Source organism: Dermacentor albipictus, chromosome 4 (genome assembly GCF_038994185.2).
Source record: "Dermacentor albipictus isolate Rhodes 1998 colony chromosome 4, USDA_Dalb.pri_finalv2, whole genome shotgun sequence".
NCBI classification, from domain to species: domain Eukaryota; kingdom Metazoa; phylum Arthropoda; class Arachnida; order Ixodida; family Ixodidae; genus Dermacentor; species Dermacentor albipictus.
The window spans coordinates 39306670-39326542 of record NC_091824.1 but is presented as its reverse complement, the minus strand read 5'-3'; the positions used below and the strand labels follow the sequence as shown (position 1 = coordinate 39326542).

The 19873-nt window shown below is 46.6% G+C and overlaps 1 protein-coding gene across 4 annotated transcripts in view; it reads left to right on the top strand.

Annotated features, from left to right (window-relative positions):
- The window catches only part of LOC135911433 (uncharacterized transporter YutK-like), a 61585-nt gene that overhangs the window by 40266 nt on the left and 1446 nt on the right, over positions 1-19873 (top strand). For 3 of the 4 annotated variants that reach the window (XM_065443722.2, XM_065443721.2, XM_065443720.2), the window contains 4 exons: positions 1155-1323; positions 3443-3589; positions 12056-12236; positions 17666-17728. In XM_065443722.2, coding sequence (XP_065299794.1) covers positions 1155-1323; positions 3443-3589; positions 12056-12236; positions 17666-17685 — 517 coding nt within the window. In that variant the 3' untranslated portion in view covers positions 17686-17728. Of the gene's footprint in view, positions 1-1154; positions 1324-3442; positions 3590-12055; positions 12237-17665; positions 17729-19873 lie in introns of those variants that run through there. The other variant, XM_070538051.1, reaches the window with a different exon arrangement.

Here is a 19873-nt window from a genome sequence, read left to right as displayed (position 1 = left end):
AAAAATGTTCTGGTTTCTCGTTTTTACCCGAGTTACAATGTCACACCTACCACATGGTAATGATCAGCATCATTTACACACTAACTTCTACCTTTCGGACTGAACCGTGCCAAATCGATGTACTAAACCCATCACATCTATAGTGGTTGAACGAGAGCAGTTGACAGACATTCCTCAAGTAATTTTCGTTCAATAGTTTCCTATGAGGCCTTAGCGCATGTTAACGGCTTCGTACTATTCTGATCTGTTACCGGAAATAATATGGCGTCGATTTCGTTAAGGGAGCCGGTAGGGTTGCATCTGGCCATAATAAATGATTAACAGGAGCGCCAACTCGCCTATCCTGCAATGCATTTGATGCCTCTAACTAATGGGATGCCTGAAAAAGGAAAGACGAAATGTTATTGAGGACGTCTTCACCCTGTCGTAGAAAATAACCCAAAGGGAGTATGAAATCCCGCTATCGGTAGCTCGAGTTTTTGTGTACGCTGAGCCCCTTGGGGACCCGGCTTCTCGAACTTCGTGTTGTGTATAGCCGGCTCATCGCCTCTAGCTTTCCAGACTGTTTTGTTGCTCCGCAAACCTCATCGCTTCCTGGTGGATTTGTAATGGGCTTCCCGCCGTTTGTTATCTTCATAGCTGTTCGCACTGAACGTGCGCGCCACAGTGTGGAATATTGAGGAAGTAAAAATGACCACCGAGTCAAAGGAAACGGTGCCCACGTTGAGCTATGCCATTATCGCGAAACGCGGCATGAGCTTGGCATTAAACGCGTGTTACTGTAGTGTGTTCTTCACACGTTACCAGTATTTCAAAAAAAAGGTCGATAAGCCCATTGCCCAAATTGCGAGGCCCCGACATTCTCGGCGTGCCGACAGAACGGAGCCGACACCATGCGCGGAGGAGTGGGCATGGTAGATTCCTAGGTAACTTGCGTATTGCTCCATGAAACCAAAACTGCTGGGTATGGCCTCCGAAATCGGTCGGCGCGAACGCCGACAGATTTCGGAAGCCACTTGGCCGGGCATTAATTAGACTACGTCATCAGTCCCACCGGCAGTACTTCGGTCTATTGTACCCTCTGTGCTCGTGACTCCGAAGGATGCAAAATAATCTTCGCCTTGGTGTCTCTTGGCCTGCTGTACACTAACCAGCACCGACAGCAGCGCGCTGGAGGCGGGCGCCAAAGGAGCCATGGCGTGCCTGGCCCTGGTCGGAGGCATCATGGCCAACATCATCGCCTTCACGGCGTTCATACACTTCCTGAACGGCGTGTGCGAGTGGACAGCCGATGTCCTGATGTTCAAGGGCGTCACTTTTGAGGTGCGATACTTTCCCTCGAATTCCAACAATAGCTTTCTGAGAAGCCCTATTAAACCGCGATGTTACTTTTGACCAAGCTCTGACTAGGCGAAGTTTATGCATGGTAGCCGTGACCAAAAGGTGCAAGTTTAGATACGTAGTTCGCAACTGATAAAGAAAGTTTGGCCGATTAATATTAAAATACTCTATTCATGCCTTCATTGCCAGCACCCTGTTCTATACGAAAGTTATCCTGCAATTGTCTCAGGATGTTTTCCATCTTCTATCAGGCTCTTTTACCGCCAAGCTATAAAGTTGTTTCTGTTGACTCGCAGTAACTTCCTTCGGTAACGATTTGAACTAGAGGCCAAAAAAACTAAATAAATAAACATTTCATCTCTGGTTTGAACGCCGGCTTGTCCGCCGTATCCCTCAACTGATATTTCATACGTGTAATGCAGGCAGCGTATATATCCCTCTTAGACGTTATTATTATTGCTAATACAAGCGACACCGATAATAAACCGGTTTACTAATTCACTGCTGCGTTTATTGTACTCAAAACATCAATTTACGTCCAACCACCTGTCTCACCTCCTTGACCTTTAACGTAACACAGCATAGAGGGTGATTGCAGTGAAAAGAACAACGAAGCCTGGCGTTCTCTGCAAAAGGAATTCAATAGCTGAATTCAAAAAAAGCCTGTAACTCCAAAAGACGTGTCTCAAACATTGAAACAAACCAACTCAACAAAGCAAAAGAAAGTTTCCTGTTGGCTGGCCTCCTTCGTTAACGTCTACATCAACGGTACAGCGCCACACTCAAATGCAAGTAATATTTTGTTCCCGCTAAGGCATCGCATTTTTAGGAAGGTGCTTGGGCTCCTCCTTAAGTTCCTCCGTGATACAGGGTTAGAAAGTTAATGGTTAGCCGTGTTGGGTCGACGTGGTTTGGAAAATGCGTAACGTATTGGGCTCGGCGTCAACTTGTTTTCGACACCTGCTGCTGTTAACTGGATTGCGAAGTCTGTCAGACCGTATTCAGGCGGAGCGATTGCCGCCAACGTTTCCAGCGCTATAGGTCCGCCTACACGAATTAACACCCGTCTTCCCTCCTCGGCAGTGTCTGTTCATGAGAAACTATCCACAGTACGAGTTGCTAATTGGGAATGCAGCCCTGATATATATATATTCCAGCTTGCCAGTTCTATAAAGCTTGGTCTGTAGTGAAGTGTTATGGAAGACCTCGGAGAGCCTGCAGCCGATTTCTCAAGCGGAAGCTAGCCGGTCCTTCATTTGCTCAAATAGAGTTCCAGGACGCGCAAATGTCTTAGGAACTTGCATTCCCACCTGGAATGTACCAGGTACTTGTAGTCAATTCCCGTATTTTATGATCCACTTTGAACCAAATGTTGCAGCAATTATTGTTCCTATTTAATTGGACATCAAACATCTCCGTAGTCTTGCATCCTTCAGCTATTCAAAAGGAGAAGGTAAACTTGCTATTTCTATTGTTTTTTTCCTTCTTTATCTCCTATTATCTTTCCTTCACGCAGCCCAAAGGTCTTACATGAAGCCGTGTGTGTTAAAAAAAGAAAACGTTTAGTCCGCTCTTGGGTGTGCTAGCGCACAAATTGTTGTGTTTTTACACTATGGCACAAGTCTGTTCACTGTCTTTTTAGGTGAGATTTCCAGCACCTTTCCTGGTTGGCAGTAATAATATATTATAATATTTGGGGTTTTACGCGCCAAAACCACTTTCTGATTATGAGGCACGCCGTAGTGGAGGACTCCGGAAATTTTGACCACCTGGGGTTCTTTAACGTGCACCTAAATCTAAGCACACGGGTGTTTTCGCATTTCGCCCCCATCGAAATGCGGCCGCCGTGGCCGGGATTCGATCCCGCGACCTCGTGCTCAGCAGCCCAACACCATAGCCACTGAGCAACCACGGCGGGTCTGGTTGGCAGTGCGTGCGCAAGCGAGCATATATATCACGCGTAATTCCCGCAATAACGGCGCTATCCAAGCATAAATATTTAAAACGCCAGACAGTGATTTTTGCGCGAAACGTTCTTTCACAAACGCGAGGTTTGTCCACGCTGCATCCGCGCAAGCGGTCTTCCACTGAAACGCCGCAGAGCATGCTGGGCCGAGCGTTCACTCCTCTGGCGCTGAGCATGGGCGTCCCGTGGGAGGACTGTGCAGCCGTGGGTGAGGTGATCGGCGTCAAGGTCGTGGCGAACGAGTTCATCGCTTACCATTCGCTGCTCGCAAAGTCGCTGGATGTACGTACTTCGTTTTACACGATTTCGTACGAGAAATACTGGATGAACAATTGGCCTTGCCTATCGGCGCGCCATTAGCAGATGCGCGCCATCCTAATACGAATGATGAGCATTACACGAATTTAAGTCTCAACATCTATACCACCTTTCTTAGAACAGCCCGGTAGTTTCTTTCTTAAACGTTATTTTTCATCGCAAATTCGTTATGGTAATTGTGATGAAGGTGAATACAAACAACTGCATGAATGACCCTGAAGTTAGGACACGGCGCGCTGCAACTAAGTGACAGTTCTAGCAGTCTATTTTTTGTAAATAGAACTCCTTTAGATTGGTGGAGGTGTGGGGTCAACTGCGAAGCTTCCATCCTTGAACTCCGCACGTGTACGCTACGGCCAGCAGTGCCCGAGGACGCAACCACGCCCCGGACTCTCTCGCCATGCGTCATCTGCTCCGGGGTGCCTCGCGAGCGGGACCTGGTATCTCTTCAATGGTACAGACCACTGTGATGTCGAGGACTGACTCTTGTCATACGAGGGAGTAAGCGTCCACAACCGATAGCATGACGCCATTAAACTGAACAATGTCATCTTTATTCTCTCGGCGATTGCCAACCTTTCATTTAAAAACGACGAGGATGATTTTATAATAACCTGGCCCGCATTCAAGGCCGCGTTCGTAAGACTGTTACGGCGTACCGCAGTGCGGCAGTTGCGCACCGAACAGTGTTAACGCAAGCGTGCATAGCACCCTGACGAGTCAATCACACGTTATATTGAGAACGTTCTCAACCTCTCAGGTGTGTTAGAGCTGTCATGGCCGAATCTGATGAAATGCGTCGACGTTGACGTGTTACAGAATCCGAAAAATAAAATAAAAAAATACGAGCAGCGTCACAGGGATCCTGAAGCTGTGTCAGAGCTACGACGAGATTCGGAAACAGCAGGCCTTGACTAGTCATATTATTGCAAACTATGAGAAATACGTAGACTTGGCTGTCATCTCGGACCATCCGTGGCAGCAGTCCCAGTTAACATTAGCCAAGTTGCTCAATGGAAGAAATAATGGTTAAAGGAACATGGCACAAGATGCAATTTTAAGGCCTACGGTGTTCAGTTGTCGCAATGCTTGACTACCGAAGACCTTACGTCTTATAACCATCTTGCACTGTGTTTCCTAAATTATTTTGTTGGTTGAGCAGCTTGGCTAACGTTAGCTATGACACAGTATACGAGGAAGCAGCTCGGCAGTCCTCACTGGTGCATTTCGCTCAGAAGCACAACCCCGGCCACGAACAGCTTCTTACCTACCACCCACTATTCGCAAATCGATTGAAGAGGCAATTGTCCCGCGCCTGTGCCATGTTAGCCGCATCATGCATACACTGACTTCACCTCCGCCGACGTCGTCGCAAAACTTCGAATGCAACCCGTTTTCACACTCCATCAACCAATGTAAAAAGCACCGACTTTTTCACACGCCACGTGAGCTGGTCCTATTGTCGCGAACGCTTAGCGTACGCTGGATGACAAACCATTTTGTTTCGCCAGTGACCCCCCGGGCATATCAACCACTATACTGATGCCGCTGCATTTCGATAGTCGCGTCTCACCTGCCCCTCTACCGATGATTTGCTATGCCGATCAGCAGCTGCTCCGCTGCACTTCAACTTCATCAACAAGCCCTTCCGATCGCCCTCCCCTCTTCAGTCATCGCTCGTCAACGCCACATCACCGATCTCTCCACCAGTGCACCACCATCCTATGCCTACAAAAGCGGAAAACTGAAAGGCGCAGTTTGAGGCAACAGCTGCGTGACCGTCACAACGCCCAAGTCATCTTTCCTCCGTCGCTACGAGTTTTGTCGATCGAGCCTCAAATCTTGCACTTGTATTCACTGGAGCCACTGTTTGTCATACGAATGAAATAAATTGTCCGTTTATCCCGGATAATGACGGCGCCAGTTTGTGGCACATGGAACAGTTAAGCATGTTCAGCCGTTGACAGTTTGCACGCTTCGGATTGCAATTCAGGACGTTTTGTACTTCGTTAAGTTTATTGTACTGCCATCCTCCTGTCACGACGTCATTCTTGAACCGAGTTTCCTCTCATGGCATAACGCGGTCGCCAACTGCGCGCGTCTAGACGTCCAACACTCCCTTTCATGCGACTTGTTTTTTGACAATTCTCCCTAGTCCTTCCATAGATATATGGACACAGCGCAAGAGACTGACGTTCCTCCATACGTGTTATTTTACATCTGTCTTGAGGCACTCTCTTCGACGCCACGTTGTTCTTCGCCCCTTCCCAGACGTTTCTCGACAGGAACACTGTAGTGCTGCTCTTTGCGGCCCCGGAGCTCCTGGCTGGCTACAGCACCATTTTGGTAGGCTAGTTGCTGTTCTCCCCGCTCACATATAGGTGCGGGGCCGATGTCTCAGCCGTGTCGAAGTCATTCAATCTCTGTAGATCGTCGATGGGCCAGGGAACCCTTCTATCGACGACCTTGATGACATCAGCACCTTTTCAGCGTCCGACGCATTTCCCGCCGAGATATTTAGCCCTTCCATCACTGACGGCTTTACAGCACATCGAAATTCTCAGCTTCTCGCCAACCTGGGTAATTTTAGTTATTCTTTCGTCGCAATTCAGCCCTCTCTTGAACGAACTGGGGCACCACATGGACACTGGCGATCATTCACTGTTGCCGCCACGGCGATACCGTGTTTCTCCCACGGAGCGCCGTGTCGTTAGTGAGAATGTTGACGGCAGGATTAATTCTTCCCTTTATTTGACTTACGCTAAGGATAGGGGCAGAGATCTATTACCGACGCTTATGGGCCCAATACTGCGCTTGTTACTCTTGATAAACTTGGAGTTCAATGTAATGCGTTTTGGGCTCTTTAGTGCACCCTCAGCAGTTAAGCGAATGGACTATGTTTCACGTGGATTCAACTGGGAAACGTGGCTGTGTTACTTTGAAGATATCGTCATCCTTGCTCCAGTTCTTGCGACGGATCTTAGCCGCCTCAGGCACGTATTCATGTGTCTAACCATCGCCGAAGGTCAACTTCGGAAATGTCACTTGGCCACCCAGCAGTTGACTATCCCCGACCAATTTCGATTTAAGCATAACCCGAGTTTGCGACATCACATGCTGTTTCTTACTTGCCAAGACAAACAGACAGAAAAGAAATTCGTAATCTCGCTGTTCAATTTTCGTACTGTTGACGTTTCATTCAGAAATTAGCACCTGTTGGAAGCGCTTGTCTGTGCTTCCTGTCGTTCCATCTTCGTTCGCGCTTTAAACTTCTAGACTATGGATTACCAGCTAACGCAAACTACCACCCTTTTCTAAGTTATGTTGTACGCCCTCGACATAGCTTTTCAACTATTCCGGCGACATGCCGTCATGGCCTTCAGCCTGCGACCAGGCGTACGCAACTTATCGACGTATTCTCGCCTCGTATTCAATCTTAGAACTTTGATTATGCAGCTACTACGGAGGTGCACATAGACGCCAGCGGCATCGGTTTTGGTGCCGTCCTATAGCGAGAAGAAAGCCTGGCTATCCTTAATAGGCTGTTGCGTGTGCCAGCGTACACTTTTCAAAGCAAAAAAGTCAACTACAGTGCAACTGAGAAAGACTGCTTTGACATCATCTGGGCACCTAACAAGTTTCGCCTTTTGCTGTACGCCCACCCTTCCGACGTCGTCCCGGTTCATCACATCTTCTATTGGGTGTCGAATTTAAAAGACCTACTCTGGGACCTTGCCCCAGGGGCCAATTGGCTTCAACAGTTGTATTCTGAGGCTCTCGAAGATCATGGTTTTGTATGAGACTGTCGAAGCACTTCTCGACCAGTGCCGCGCTGTTCATCGAACCACCATCGCACACAACCCTCAGTACGATGTCATGACTTAGCGTTTCAGTCGGATCCTAAGTGGCATCCCCGCCATGTACATTGCACCCGATTACACCTCACTCAGCGATTTCTTACAATTCACGTACAATGTCACTCAGACAACCACGGGTTTTCTCCCTTAGTCCCTGCTCTGCGGCCGTCACCCATTTCATACTGTGGACGCCATACGACACAACGCCCCGTTCTTTCAGAGTGTACATGTGTCCACTTCTACATCAGCGTGCCAGGTCGAAGAATGTCGAAAGTTAGCGCGATCCTTTCACAACCACTGAGCAACATTGCCATAAAAGCCTTCATGACGCCCATGCTGTATCACCTCTTCTCTCACCCGTCGATATATTGTGGTTGTCAGTTCCAGACCACTATGCTTTCCTCTCTCCGAAATTTTTACTAGTTTCGATATGTGTTGTCAATTTGTCAAGCGCAGGCGAATTGCTTCCTCGAACCTTCTGGCCTACGTTGTCAAGGCAGCGACATTGTTCACATAGATGGCCTCCAGTATCATCGTGAGCCGATTGTTCACACAACTGGTTGAGTCACCAGGATGGCTTCTTTTTCTTTTCGTGGATGACGTGGGTGATTGTAATATTAAGACGAACGCAAGCAACAGCAGCATCGTCAACCCTTCACGCAAAAGTGATCTAAGGTTAGGATAACATGCGCTGCCTCGCTTCAGCTGTCTCCTCAGCTTCAACCCCGCTTAACAATGATTCGCTTTATTTAGCTTTAATTTTTCCTATCACACATTTTCCGCTCTATTACGAACACAAATAAAAATTGGAGGACGCTTAAGCTTCACCTTCAAGAGTGGAATGCGACAGCGTTCCCGTCGACCCGCCAAGGGGTGTAAGACAATGGGCTACGGCGCAGCGATCACTTACGAGGCGCCTCGCATCGGACGCGGTGAGCGTCGAGCAACGGAGCGTTCGGCGTGTCAATGAAACGTGCGCCTGAGCAAGCGGAACGAACCAAGCAACTCTGTGTCTCGGAGCCCCGGGGAAACAACGCACGCCAGCCAAACGTCGTGATCGGCACGGGCAGAGAGATAGAGAGATAGTGATCTAAAGAATGGAAGGACGCTTGATTCTGCAACCCGTGTGGAAGCAAGGAGAAACGTCGTCAGGGGAGAGGGAGTCCGGGACGCGACGCGCCTCGCACCCATCCTCGCACAACCCCAACGCGCGCGTGACGCGCCACCTGTCGGGGCAGCACCGTACATTGAGAGGAGGGAATCTTCTGTGTTTGCCGCAAGATGGCTACGCGTGTGCAGAAAGCCCTGAAGAAATGTAGCGGAAACGTACTTCCCTACTCGTGTAACTGCAACTTCTGTAAGTTACATGTTCATAATTACCGATATATATAGACCGCAGTATAACTTTCTACGGCTCGTTTCTAAAGCAACACCGCATTCACTAGAGGCGCTTTTGCACCGCTTTGAAGCATGGAAGTCGTGGCTGAGTGGTAGAGTCCGTTTCACACTCCGGAGACCCTGGTTCGATTCCCGCCCAGCCTATCTTGCAAGTTGTTTTTTATTCATGAAGTGCCTGCCGGGATTTATCGCTCACGGTCAACGCCGCGAACGCCGATGCCGACGACACCGGCTTTTCTGCGACATGAGCTCGTTAACGCTGTCGCGTTAAAAGTGTGAGATTGCAGTGTAATTGCCCATGTAGAGCGTATTGATGTAGTGAAAAGTGCGTGCTTCAAGAGGCCAGTCGGAAACAAAACAGCAATAAAAAAGGTAGTGCGGTTAGCGCGCGTCGCAACTCAACTTCAATGGACGACAAAAAAAGTCAGTTCTCCTTATTAACGAATCAATCCTCAATCGCAAATCGATTTACTACCCACGGTTCACATTGTGCGACTACAGTGTTGCATTCCTTCAGTTAATTTTATGTGTAATTGCTTTCTTCGTATCATCCGAAATCGTCTAACACACATGAGGTCGCGGCGAACATTCTTGGATGCCATGTTTCCTTATCGTATTCTACACGTGAGGCTTAGTGTTGATGTTTCTGGAGGTCACATTGTGAGTAACAGTTCCGGGAGCAACGTAAATTACGTTGACAAACGAATGAAATTGTCTTCTGATGCAGGCTGTAGGTGCTGCAATTGCAAGGTCAACGGTGAATGGAGTAAAAATGTGTGAATGAAGCAATTCCGCTAGTAGGTTCAGCCACTAGGTGCAACTGTCTCTACATTGATACAGTGCTAAATACGAGCTACTCAATCATGGAATCAAGCCATGGTGCTTTTCTTTCGAGAATTTACACTCCACATAGGTTGCCGAAGCTCTGTAGCAAAATAACTGTTCTGTAGATGCGAACCTCGCAATTGAACACACATACTTTCTTTCGTAACAACTTTTTAACACTATGGCCACCTTCGTTATTATAGTCTTCGCTTCGCTCGGCACACAATGCAGTGAAGCTTCCATGATTTGCCGAATGTACTTCTCACTCAGCAATGTACAAGAGAATAAAGACCACTCCGAGCCTCTTTATCACTAAAACGAAATGAGGACGAGCTAAGTTTGGCACCGCCGAGTTCAGGTCATTGCTTGTCCGTCGCTCCCGATGGCACCCTTATTTGTCGGGGCTCCTGGCACCCAAATTTCGAAAAGTTGATTAAATAAATTATGAGGTTTTACATGCCAATACCTTTTTCTAATTATGAGGCACACCGTAGTGGTGGATTCCGGAAATTTCAACCACCTGGAGTTCTTTAACGGGTGTTTCCGCATTTCGCCCCCATCGAAATGCGGCCGCCGTGGCCGGGATTCGATCCCGCGACCTTGTGTTCAGCAGCCTAACACCATAGCCACTGAGCAACCACGGCGGGTACACTCAAATTTCCGTTCGTATAAGGCCACACGTTGCAAACAAGGCTCGCAACTACACCTCCGTATGAACAAGCTTATTTACGTATATACATTCCACTAACAGCTTACAGAGTCATCGACTCCAGCTCTCCCATCGCTTTCGCCAAAAAAAGATCCGAATTCCCCGTTTTAAGCAATTCAAATAACACAAGAATTCCACTTCTCCGGCCCTCGGCAGCGTAGGGCCGGCGCACTCCACCAATCACAAGCGGTCTTAAAAGCACACACTAGTCATGAACCAATGATTAGCCCAAGTCAGCCCAAAGTTGCTTTCGGCCACCTCTATTGGTTCCTTTCGCTCTTTCCTGTTTTCCTCTGATCACTCACTACATTGTGGCCTCACTTCAAAGCGCACACAAACAAACCAGCAAAAAGAAACAGGAACAAACACCAAAAGCCAGAAAAGCATTTCCCTTCCATTTATGAATCCGCTCGTTACCCGGCCCATGCACTCGAGCAAGCTGCACACTGGAAAACGCGCCGTGTAATCGCCTGAAGACGGGCGCTTGTCTCCTCTGTGTGACGAAGAACGCCTGGGACACGCGACTCCCATTTGTCCATTGGCTTCACAAAGTGCACCGCCGGCGCGCTCCCTTTTGTCCTTTGTCCAGCTTCCCCGACACTGTGGGGGTGACAGCGGTGACCACCGGCAAGTAAAGCGTTTGTCGGCACCCACTTGTCTCGTTTGCCTGCTCGGAACATCCCACACGTGTGGTCAATAACCATCGGCTCGGCGAAGCCCGCCACTACCTCCAAACGACCTATCCTGCTAGCTGATAGCGCACCCACTTCCCGGGCCCGTACACATATGGAAATATTGCTGCAAGGCCTCCCTATGGCCGTGTACATGTACACGAATAAGAGGTACAAGCCAAGGTCGCCAACCTTAACACAAAAGAAATGAAAGATAGAAGCGAAGCTCGTCGAACTTAAAAGGCAGCTTGCGGCGTTTCCTTTTTTCTCTTTCCTCTGCAAAAATTGTTTTTGTCCAAGTTGTGATTTCTCCAATGGTGCAAACGATTCTTCTTTCGCGGTGCTTTAGTTTTCACGCGGTAGCATGTCGCATGTTGGTTCGATCATGAAGAATATGTAGACCACAAGGAAATAAATAGAAATAGAAACATGTATAAAAAATTTTCAAATCAGCGGAATTAAAATAGATCGCACATCCTTGCAATGCATGTAAACTAGTTTTAGAATTTCACTACCGCTAGCCGAAAGCGCTCTCGTTTGGAATTCCTTAAAAAAAAAAGGAAAAGACGGCCTTGTTTCGTGGACTCGGCCATTGCAATCACGACGCCCAGTAGGCTTCTGGCAAACACCGAGCTTCGTTCATCCGCCAAAGTATGTCAGGCAAAGTAGCGTCCATTTCTTAGCAAGCCACCTTTGCTTCCGATTGGAATCTGACATGTATGCTGTGTACGTTGTGGCGACGTACGTTGTGTACGTCACCTAGTGTAACACATTTATATGCACCGTGCCGCTTGTTTCTCCCGAACGAAACCGTTTTTTTCTATACCCCACGCGGAACCGTGGTGTACCTTATATATGTTCAGCTCATCCCACAGCTTCGCCTGCAATGTGCCGGCTTTTTGAGACGAACGAAGAATAACTGACGCGATGCCGAAGCCACTCGAACTCGACTGACGCTGGTCTCGCGCAGGCCCGCTCGGTGATGCTGGCTACGTACGCGCTGTCGGGCTTCGGCAACCTCTGCTCGGTGGGCGTAATGCTGGGCAGCCTGGCTGCCCTGTGCCCCACAAGACTGGCCGAGGCCTCGAGCATCGCCTTCCGCACGCTGTGGGCTGGCTGCTCGGCGAGCATCCTCAGCGCCTGCGTCGCCGGTGAGTTCGGCTCGACGACGACGACGGGCGAGTGTATACTGAAGAAATGAACGCCAACCATGCACGCCTCCCGCGCGGCAACGTTATTGCCAGCGATCGTCTATGAGGCATCCGTGTCTCCTGCATACGGCGCATAACGTACCCATACCGGCATGCCGGTAATGTATAAGGGAATCACTGACGCGGCCGCTGCAACTGATGTTTATTAGACGTATTTTCTTCAATAAGGCACGCGGATGTTGGAGGTTCGTTTCGATTTTGGTCAATCATTTAGTGGTTACGCACGGTTTACGCTAATTACAGGAGTACTTCATTTTCATTCCTTCCGTACTGGGGGGCATGCGAAACGCGTTTGGCGCTTTTGCGGTGACCAGCCTTCAGTTTCACCAAATTCACCGGTGCCAAGGCAGGCGTGCAGCACGCGTTCGTTGATAATCGTACCCACAGCGAGAGCCGCTGCCAACATCCACGTGGGAAATCTTCTGGTTTGGCGCGTCTCGTCCTCCAGCAAAAGCGGCGACAATCTGAATCTGTCTGTCTGCGGCTGCTCCAGACCCTCGTCGCAAGAGCAATATGCTCCTAAGCAGTATTCACACGACATGACCGATTGCTGATTCAGCAAGCGGATGAGCATGACGTTGATCAGCGCCGCCGAACCACGCCGCACACAAAGACGACGCAATGATCTTAAGAACTGAATAATGGTAAGCGCAATTCCAAGACGGGACATAATTCCAGATAGACACATGAGAACAGGACAAGACGCTTGTGTATCTATATTCTGTCCCGTCTTTGAATTGCGCTTACCATTATTTAGTTCTTAAAAGCATGAACCAACTAGCCCAACAACAAATATTTTGTTAGCATACGATCTGCTGTAGCTGCGCAATTCGTTGCAGCTCCGCCATGTCACGGTTGTATGCGGTTGTATGTAACCATCTCGTCGTGTGAATTCGGCCTAAATTGCCGATATCCTTCTCGAGGTGCCCGTCTCGAATTGCTGAAACGCTGTGTAATCGCAAGGTGGTCGGCGCGGCCGGGAAAACCGACACGGTGGCCTGTCGCTCAACAACAGAATGTCACAGACATCAGACCACCAATTATTATTGTCTATCTATCGAGCTACGAAATGACGCATAAAGCCTGTTATCGTAATAGCACAATGTGAGTTGCGGGATGTTAGTTCCGTGGTTTCCTCGCAAGCGTATATACAGTTGCGGATCTCGAAGATTTTAGGAAGAAAACGTCTTAAGCACATTGAGCCTTGCACACAAAGCATGTCACCAAAACGGCCTGCTGGTATTTTTGCGTCGTAAAACAGCTGTTGCATCTTTAATTTATGCAATATTGAATAGTTGCAGTAATCGCCTATATGTAACAATTTTTAAACATTGTTCTTTCTAATATACTAAAAAAATTCACTGTAAAAATGCGTCTCCAATGCCGTTCAGTTCAATGTTAGAGCATGCCTATAATTTTTAAGGTCTACATGCTACCGAAATTATCTTGAGTATGTATACAAATAATTAAATACAGTTATGCACATATGCGGGCCACAAAAATAATTAGATTTGTGCCAGCCAACAGCGACTCAGACAAGAATTATCACACCCGCGTGGTACATCAAAAGGCGCTGGCCTAATTTGCGTGGCGCACCGTTTATGTGCCAAGCAGAACATTCGCCAAGAAAATAATTCACCCACGATTACGATACTCCCTAATGCGAAATTTGAGCGCAACGCTATACGTGTTTTCATATCGCGATATATTGGCTGTCTCGTGCGGCACGTTGCAAACGGAGTGAAGTGTGGCGCGACTGCCTCGCTAATCTCGATATCGTGAGAGTCAGCGCGTGGGTGACGCGTGGGCGTGATTCACAGCAGCCGCCGCCGCCGACAGACCTTTTCAGACGATGCGCGCTACTCTGGCGCCATCTCGTAGCCATTGTCGCCGCACTACACTTTTGTTCTCACCCTTTCGCCATACCCTTCTCCTCCACTTTTCTCCTCGCGTCTTGCCATCCCCCTCTCCGCTCCGCGTGCGCTTTCATCTTTCGCAGTGCATGTTCGCTCGGTTACGCCTATGCCGACGCTCGCCTCAGCAACGGGCGCCCAAGATCTGCGCTCTAGGGAGTTCTGCTGTGGGAATCAAAGTCACTGGTTCATTACGCTTAGCGTTGACAACTGTCCACTTCTGTGAAAATCGCGAGCTGCTCGGAATAGAAGCATATATAAGCATGCTCCCTCCTTGTTATAAAAAAATATTAACTTGAGTTTAAATTACTTAATTCTCTCGGCAGCCGCATTAAGAATAATGAAACTCCAATATACGGCAATTGCAGTGAATTCTCAAGGGCAATGATGTACTGCGACCACGACAGACTCAGATGTGTTTCACCGCTGGATCCAGTATACGACGATCAAAGCGGGTATCATGAAAACAGAAAAAAGGAAATTGGGCGCTTTTTCCGTCTCCTCCTTTTCCTTCCGGTAATTTTATCCTTGCGCCACACATCATTCCTAAAGTAAGAACCAACTAACCCAAAAAAATTAAGTTCACATGTTATTTCCACGGTAAGGGCAACTCAGAGTATCCAGTCATCCTGCTCTAACAGACCTTCGCGGATTTAAACAGAGTCCCTTGCGTAGTATGGTCGATCACCAAGGCGGTCCAAGGGGAGTTTCATCATGATGTGACGGGGATATTTGACAGAGGTCATCAAAGATAAGCGCGGCCTTTTGATGGGCCTCGACGTCAAGGTTCGGCTTCTCCATATGCTGCTCGACTCAAGTTGAAGTTCAAGTTTTATTCTTCTTTTAGTACAGACTAGAAACGTCCTCCCGGGCTAAAAGCTGCCGTCAGCAGCTTGACTGGACCCAGGAGGCGTTATACATGGCAGCGCGATAACAGTAACCTTTTTGGCACAAAAAACTTAAGCAGAAGCTTACTAAACATAAACTAAACATAAAATTGAAAACTCAGTTACATGCTTATGAAAGGATATGTAAGAAACAACAAGACATTTTTGTACAAGTAAAACAAAAAGGCAAAAAAGAAAAACTTGGTGATTTATATGCATGGTTATACATGAATATATATGTTATAGGTTAACGAAATACATCTTAAACTCTTTCCGAGAGAATTTATTCGCGTCAACATGATTATTTAGAATTTTCGGCAAATTGTGTTTAATAGATTGTAACTTATACTCGGTGCGAAAGCACGGTACAAGCCAAGGCTCAGGATTTCTGAAATGCACAGGTATGTCATGGTGCTGCAAGGTCGCTAGTGATGTAAGAAAATCTCTCCATTCTTTCCTTGCAAAATAAAATATTTGTAAAAGACGATATTCGTAGTATGATCGGTTGTTCTTCCCTGCTCGGGCAATCAGAGGTGTAGCTGGAGTGCGGACACAATCGATTGCTGGCTCCCCCACGTTGCTCGACCCCATTGCTTAACTTTGTGCGGGCCATCGCAGGAGTGTGGGTGTGGCTACGCACAATGACAGTAAGACACCATGAGCGTCGTGTCGCGAATTCCAGACTCTTGCAGGCATGCGCACTCGCCATCGCTGAGGCCGGAAACACCGCGTCCATGTCACTGTAGGGTCAATGACCCTACATAGAGAGTGTGTGAAACCAGGATAGTTGGTAACCTTTCAACCAGAGTCGCCATTTCGCCCGAAAACGGAAACGGCGATTGCGATAGCAAATTAGTAGACAGCTATACGAAGTAAGGGTAGTAGCTTTATCGTCCGTATTATCTTGCATACGTTCGCTTAATAACTAAATTGAAAAACATGATATCACGCGCGCAAGATCAAACATGGACACATCTAACTCGATAATCGCGGAAACTCGATGACGGCGGAAACTCAACGACAAAACGCTCGGGTGAGGAAGCACGGCAGCAGGAGCGAGCGAATTGACCCTCGTGCTGCCTCTCGTTTCAACGCGAACAAAGCGGCGAGAACGTAGCGCACACGACGCTATCGGCCGTCGGTGCGCCTAGACGCCTATAGGCTCAGTCCTCATCGCAGATGGCTGCCAAAATAGGGCCCGCACAGAATTTCCCCTAAGCTGTCCTTGGTGTCTTTGTCTGCTCGCTTCTGATGATATGATGAATAAAAATCGGGCCCCTCGGTTCCCTTTCTTTTAGTTCATTACATAAAACGGATCTCGAATCTGGCATCATTGATGTCTTCAGGTAGCATGTGTGGGTTTGTTGACCAGTTGCCGTCGCCTAAACAGATCGCGTATCCATGACGCCTGCGATAGAAAGGACGTTCTACATCCGTCGCCTAGGTTTATGAGTGGTGGCGCTGGCGAACACTCCCAGGGTTAGTTCCAGTAGTAAAAAATAAATACCTCAGAAAGTAGATGGCAAAACAGTGCCACGGTAGCTCGTTTGGTAAGAACATCACACGCCTAATGCGAAGACGTGGGTTCGTATTGCACCTGAGGCCAGTTCTTTCATCCACTTTCATTTCCAATAACCTATCATGTGTTCAATTAAATTAGTAAGTACAAGTTATTTCCTCTATGTTGTCCTTGGTGCCTTTGTTTTCTTCTATATGGCTTGAGGAAATCACGCTAGCCCCGGTAGCAAAATGAAGAAAAAAGAGTACGACGTATAAATATGCTGAATAAGCACAGTATATTGTACTGACGTTTCGGCTGCTGGACCAGCCTTTGTCAAAGTCTTTTACAAAGGCTGGTCCACCAGCCGAAACGTAAGTGCAATATACTATGCTTATTCAACGTACGTCATACTCTTTTTTCTACATTTATATATATGAGATGTTGTAGCGAAGTCTAGCAACAATATTTAAGAATTGACTGTGGCAGATAGCACAATTCTAGTCTATGAGCTGGTCTACTTGCAGAGGCGGATATTACATACTAGAGCAAAAAAATTGAATGCATAATGTTCTAATTAAAAAAAAATAAACAATTAAGTTTTTAACCAATAACCTTATGGCACATTTTGCAGTTTGCGAATTTTAGCGGGAGAGACTTAAGGCATATCCACTTGAATAAAATTGTGCGGCCGTCAAAGTCGCGGTAAAAATGGACTGCAGTTTCACTTACCGCACAGATATAAAAAAATGAAGCGTGGTCCTTTCTGTGGCCTGCAACATAGAAGCGTTGATCTGCCGCGTTAAAGATGCCTAAATATGTACGGCAACGCCGTCCATATGCTGGACTGGGTGTTTGCTTCCGAGCATAGCTTGTGAATCGTCCAATGTATAAAAGTTAAAATTGCATAACGTTTTACGTTGTGTAGAATGAAAAAAAAAGACAACTGTGCACATCGCTTTCAGTTGTGCAGCTTTTAATAATTAACTTGACTGAATTTTACCGTGGCATTTGCACTAACATCTGCGTTATATCTGAAAAACCTTTATTTTTCTCTTTCTCTCGTGGTAGGTAGCCTGACCAATATGTAATGCAAGGAAACGGATCACCTTTCTTGGAGCTTTTTTGAGCAAGGTAATAAAATCTGTGTTCTTTATAGTTCTTGCAATCCACCGTAAAAAAGGAAGTTGCCAACATCCGACTTTTTCATCATGCCTCGTTTTCCGTTTCATGTGCTTTATACGAGCTTCATACGACAACCAGCTTCATACGACATGCCTTTCTTTGTGATAGCCAACCGCGTAATTTACCAGAAATCAAAGTTTTCTCGCTGTCATAAAATTTGCTCCGAAAACAATTGTATTGAAATCACGTAAGGGGAATCGATGTTCAATATCCACACATAAAAAAGTTCTTTTATGAAGGAACTATAGTTTTTGCGCTGCATCTTAAACAGCTGAGCAAGCAGGAACAGTAGCCTTTCCGTTCAGAGAAGCCACAGCTCAGTATATAAACATAACGCAGCCTTTCTAGGCGTAGCCGATGCGAAAGACTCATTTTACGCAACATACAAGGAAATACTAACTGAATAAACGTGTGGATAAGCTGTCCTTTCCTGTCTGCCGACATCTTACGGCTTGTCGGGCCATTCTTTTCAAGAAAATTGACGTTGTTTTATGCCGGTGATACATCTACTGGAAACGTTTTTTAGTTCAGTATGATTTATCCGATGGGATAATGGTTTCTTCAATATCTTTTTAGAACGGCAGACATTAGCTGGTACAGTCGCCCGGCCCCAAATTCGAAGTTGGCCTTGGCCCGTCCCCAAATTTCAACTGGCCCACGCCTACTATATATAAGCTTGCCCATGCACTTTCTATGGGGTCCTGTGTATCTCTATGGGTATGGATAAATGTTATCATATGGGTATTCTGTCTGTCAAATTGTATCCTTTTTTTGCAATTGTTAATTATCGGTTCTAAATCTACCAGTCATCTACACGTACACTACTGTAACGGTTAAATGTCTTCCGTTTGGAAATTACGCATTTTTTTTGCAAATAAAAGACATTACACTTTTCGCCTGACAAACACATTTTGCCGGGGTATTCGCCACATAATGCTTACGCAATAAGGACATTCTACAGACAAAGTTACCATGTGGAATACGAAATTTCACATCACACGGCTCTGCTATAAATAACACTAAATTGTAAAATGCTTGTTTACGCTCCTATGCGACTGCTGTTTGCCGTTATAGCCGACGTAATTTCATGCATGCTGCACCAGTTCAACCAAAGCCAGTGCCTGGCTGTGCGCGCGCCGACGCTGTACTAGGGTTGCGTTGCTGGTTCGATATATATATATATATATATATATATATATATATATATATATATATATATATATATATATATATATATATATATATATATATATATATATATATATATATATATATATATATATATTGAGAACCGCCTGTGAAAGCTTAACTCAGCCTGTCTAGGTGGATTATCTGACGAAGGGGGCATTACGAACTTGAGATAAAAATAGAAATGTAGATTTAGACAACTAAAAATATTCGTTAATTTACCTTTTATTTACCACATTACACTACAGGCTGGAATCGAGAAATTGAGCTGAAGTTTATCCATGTCTGCCTAGCAGAAATTCCAGGACTAGGGCCGCTTCCATCGTATGAATCCTCGAAACGTGGTATAAAGTGTATTGGTTCTTCTGCTAAGATTTTCTTTAAAATATTTCTTTATTAGCAGTCTTCAAATATTACTGCGGCGCGAATGCATACATTAACACGCATTGGGCGCGAGTACTCAAAATATCTAGAGTCAGGTTTCCTGCTTAGCAATATTGAGTTCGACAGTTCTCGGTTTCGATTTTCCAGATTCATTAAGTGAATATTTTAAATGCATTATTAGTGAATACTTTTGGAAACCAACGTATAAATTTTGATTTGTCGGGAAAATAACCTAAAATAAGTCCATTACAGAAACGCCACAGAGGGCAAGCGTACGTTGTTTCGATTGGGTGCCGCCAGCCAAATAATGCGGATCACAACGTCTTATTTTGCCTTATTTCCCATACTACGGCAACGGGGCGCTTCTGGTTGATGGCGCCATTTTCCGTCCTCGAGCCTGTAGTGGTAACCGCCTTTCCTCTACTGTAATGTTCTAATTTGTTTTCGCTTGTAAAATCACCATATAATTTATTGAGAGAATAAATTTTAAACACCTTTGCACTTCAAGAAGGCGTATTCAAA